Source organism: Quercus suber, unplaced genomic scaffold (assembly GCF_002906115.3).
Source record: "Quercus suber isolate HL8 unplaced genomic scaffold, Cork oak 2.0 scaffold_238, whole genome shotgun sequence".
NCBI lineage: Eukaryota > Viridiplantae > Streptophyta > Magnoliopsida > Fagales > Fagaceae > Quercus > Quercus suber.
The window spans coordinates 786,283-791,018 of record NW_027069695.1 but is presented as its reverse complement, the minus strand read 5'-3'; the positions used below and the strand labels follow the sequence as shown (position 1 = coordinate 791,018).

Sequence of the window (4,736 nt, the reverse complement as noted above, 5' to 3'; positions counted from 1 at the left end):
ATGAAAATGAATAGTTGATATTGAGTGGCTGAAAGTGACACCTAATTATTGTTTACTGTTCAAATTTTTAGATATTTAGAAGAACCACAGTCACAGTGGAGTTTCAATTTTGTTTAACCCAATTTAAATTTTAATACAAGAAATGTGCATTTTTTTATTGCGAGTGCAAGTTGTCATTGTTGTTTAAGAGAGTGTGTTGTATGTAGTATAATTTGTCCCACTCTCCATTAACATTCAGGCGGTACGTGACATCAAATCTATGTCACAGTACAAAGAAAATTATTGTTGAACGAAACTTTCAATTTCCATTTTTGTCGAAATAAAAAAAAGTAAATATTTCCATATAAAGAAGTTATCGAAGCCTAGACGCTTATTCTTTTCTATTATTTAATGAAAATGAATAGTTGATATTGAGTGGCTGAAAGTGACACCTAATTGTTGTTTACTGTTCAAATTTTTAGATATTTAGAAGAACCACAGTCACAGTGGAGTTTCGATTTTGTTTAGCCCAATTGAAATTTTAATACAAGAAATGTTCATTTTTTTATTGCGAGTGCAAGTTGTCATTGTTATTTAAGAGAGTGTGTTGTATGTAGTATAATTTTTCCCACTCTCCATTAACATTCAGGCGGTACGTGACATCAAATCTATGTCACAGTACAAAGAAAATTATTATTGAACGAAACTTTCAATTTCCATTTTTGTCGAAATAAAAAAGAAAAAGTAAATATTTCCATATAAAGAAGTTATCGAAGCCTAGATGCTTATTCTTTTCAATTTTTTAATGAAAATGAATAGTTGATATTGAGTGGCTGAAAGTGACACCTAATTATTATTTACTGTTCAAATTTTTAGATATTTAGAAGAACCACAGTCACAGTGGAGTTTCAATTTTGTTTAACCCAATTTAAATTTTAATACAAGAAATGTGCATTTTTTTATTGTGAGTGCAAGTTGTCATTGTTGTTTAAGAGAGTGTGTTGTATGTATATAATTTGTCCCACTCTCCATTAAAACTACCACGAATTTTTAGTGAAGTTATAGTATCTTTTTTCTTACGTATGTGTTTGTTTCTTAAAAAAAAAAGTCAATGTACTGCCTAATAAATGGTTCTTAGTCATGAGTCAAATTACAAGGGCCCATGACTACCTTTGGATTTCCCTCGGCTTTGTCATTTGATGTTATCCTTGATTATAATTTTGTTTTGTGGTAATATATCTCTTAGTTCAATAAAAAAATAGACATCTGATTTTTGACTCCTTTTATTTATTTTATTATTATTGTTATTATTTATTTTTTTACCTATTTATTTTTATTTAGGAAAAACCAACATTTGATTGCAAGGGTGCCAGATCCAACCATATTTGGCTAGGGGATTTGGGTGCGTGGTGAAAGTTTGATTACCAATCCTAACTTTGTCCCTAGTATATGCTATTAGACATACCAGGAAGATTGAGAAGCATTCTTCATTTTATACCCTTTTTGAACTCCCTCTTTCTCAACCATTTCCCTCTCTCATTTTTCTGTTGGTCTCCACCACACAACATGTCGTCCCGGCCTCCCCTCTGCCATTTTCATTTCTTTTTTTGTTTCTTCTCCCTTCTCTCCCGGATCCAATCCAATGATCTTCAAATTCTCGTGAAACTAAAATCCACCCTTCAAACACCTAACACCAGTGTCTTCGATTCCTGGGAATCCAGCAATTCTATGTGCAAAAATTTCACTGGAATAACCTGCAATTCAAACGGTTTAGTTACAGAAATCGAACTTTCAAACCAAAATTTAACCGGGGTTGTTCCTCTTGATTTAATATGCCAGCTCCAATCACTAGAAAAGCTCTCACTCGGGTTCAACCATTTCAACGGTCAAATTATGGCAGAATTGCAAGATTGCGTCAAGTTGCATTATTTGGATCTAGGAAACAACTTATTCAGAGGTTCGTTTCCAAACATTTCCTCTCTAAGCCAATTAGAATCTCTTTATCTAAACCAAAGTGGATTTTCGGGAAATTTCCCGTGGAAATCATTGCAAAGGATGACCAGTCTCATCCAGCTAAGCCTCGGAGACAATCTTTTTGAAGATTTTCAATTTCCAAACGAGGTGCTACAGCTTACCAATCTGAAATGCCTGTACCTCTCCTATTGCAACATCCAAGGACCAATCCCAGCTGGGATTGGAAACCTTAAACAGCTAACTATCTTGGAACTTTCCGACAATAACATGACTGGAGAAATACCTACAGAGATCGGAAAACTCGTCAACCTCCGGAAACTTGAGTTCTTCAACAACTCATTCACAGGAAAGCTTCCCATCGGTTTAAGAAACATCACAAAGCTTGAGCTGTTCGATGCTTTGCAAAACTATCTTGAAGGCGTTCTATCTGAGTTGAGATTCTTGAATAAGTTGGTGTCTCTGCAACTATATGAAAACAAGCTCTCTGGCCAAGTCCCATCCGAGTTTGGCAAGTTCAACAGGCTTGTGAACCTTACACTATATAGGAACAGCTTCACTGGTCCCCTGCCTCAGAACCTTGGCACTTGGGCCAAACTCGGTTTCATCGACGTATCGGAGAATTTCTTTAATGGTCCAATTCCACCAAATATGTGCAAGCAAGGTACTTTGAGAGAGCTTCTCCTGCTTCAAAATAATCTCACAGGTAAAATTCCAGTAACTTATGCCAAATGCTCCACGCTATATCGTTTCAGAGTCAACAACAACTTCCTTTCTGGTACTGTCCCTACTGGAATCTGGGGATTACCAAACTTGAGCATTATTGATATCAGCTTGAATAGTATTGAAGGTGCAATTACCTCTGATATAAAAAAATGCCAAGTCTCTGCAACAGTTATTTGCATCAAACAATTGTTTATCCGGTGCATTGCCCACAGAGATTTTCGAAGCCACGTCTTTGGTTTCGATTAAGTTAAATGACAATCAGATTTCGGGAAATATTCCAACCGGCATTGGTGATTTGAAGCGATTGAGCGTTCTTCATTTTCAGAACAACAAGCTATCTGGCCCAATCCCAGAGACAGTTAGTTTTTGTGAGTATCTCAACGACATAAACTTTGCTAATAATCTGCTTTCTGGCCATATCCCGTCTTCATTGGGGTCTCTAAAGACTCTTTACGTTCTGAACCTGTCGTATAATCAACTTTCCGGTGAAATTCCGAGGAGTTTCGCATCTCTTCCGTTAAGTATTCTGGATCTTTCTCACAACAGATTAAACGATTCACAGTTGTCCAAGGATATCATGGCACTTATCATCATTTGCTTAGCATTAGGTTTGCTCCTTTTGGTTGCAGCTTTGGTGTTCTGCTTCAAGTTAAAGAAGAGTGGAAAAGATCGAGACTGTTCGTTAAAGGACAAATCTTGGAATGTAAATTCCTTCCATATGTTGACCTTCATAGTGGATCAGATTCTGGATTCCATCAAGCAAGAGAACCTAATTGGAAGAGGTCGGTCAGGGACTGTGTACAAAGCTTTAGTCTGTAATGGTACTGAACTACGAGCAGTTAATCACATATTGAATACTGACTATGCTAGGAAATCAAAGGAATTTGACTCCGAGGTGCGGACTTTGAGTTCAATAAGGCATGTGAATGTGGTGAAGCTGTATTGTAGTATTACCAGTGAGGACTCATGTTTGTTGGTGTATGAGTATTTACGAAATGGGAGCTTGTGGGATCGACTGCACACGTCCCAGCCGATGCAGCAGCTTGATTGGGATACGAGGTATGAGATTGCATTTGGGATAGCAAAAGGATTAGTGTATCTACATTATGGGTGTGATGTGATTCACAGAGATATCAAGTCCGGTAATATATTGCTGGATGAGAATATGAAGCCAAAGATTGCTGATTTTGGACTTGCTAAGACTGTTCAAGCCAATGGTGGTGAGGATTCATCCCATCTCATTGTGGGAACGCATGGCTACATTGCTCCTGGTTAGTGCATTTTCAGTTGCTAAACATTAATGAATTTTTAGATTCACAATGCTTATATACACATGCATACATAACTGATGGAGAAATACTTGGCGCCTAAACTCACTAACTCTGGCATAGAATAGTATACATTCAAAAATCAGTTACAGAGTAATCCCACCTATTGATTGTGCCGTGCAGAATATGCCTACACATACAGAGTGGACCAAAAGTGCGATGTGTATAGTTTCGGAGTGGTACTGATGGAGCTGGTGAGCGGGAAAAAGCCATTAGAGCTGGAATACGGTGAGAGTATTGATATAGTGAAATGGGTTTGCAGCCGGGACAGTGCATTATTGAGTGTGGTGGATTCTAGGATCCCTGAGGTTTTAAAGGAACAGGCGGTCCGGGTACTGAAAGTTGCAAAGCTCTGCACAGAAACGCTTCCAAACCTTCGACCCACAATGAGGACCGTTGTAGAAATGCTAAAGAAAATTGACCATTGAAAATTGGCGGGAGATATGATTTTACCCGAAATGGTGACTGTCACTTGAAATAAGTTAACTATTTACTATTTTGGCTAGCAAGCTTGGTTATGTCATGTAAGTGCGTAACTTCCCTTTGACAAAACACAACCAAAAAAAAAAAAAGTTTTTGTGTTTTATACATTAAAAAAAATAAAGATGGAACAAAACGGTTCGTTTGGTCAAAGTAAAATAGAGAGAGAAAAAGAAGGGAAGGCAGATCTGAATAGAGCAAAGTGGGGATGGATAGATCGGAGTGAGGGAACTCAGGGAAGGCAATGCTGAA

General features: G+C 37.4%; 1 protein-coding gene across 1 annotated transcript; it reads left to right on the top strand.

Moving 5' to 3' along the window:
• Positions 1-1,545: 1,545 nt before the first annotated feature.
• LOC112002936 (receptor-like protein kinase 7) lies at positions 1,546-4,432 on the top strand. The gene is given in 3 exon segments (XM_065780530.1): positions 1,546-2,820; positions 2,822-3,947; positions 4,128-4,432. Coding segments are annotated over 3 exon segments (2,706 nt in total).
• Positions 4,433-4,736: the final 304 nt, after the last annotated feature.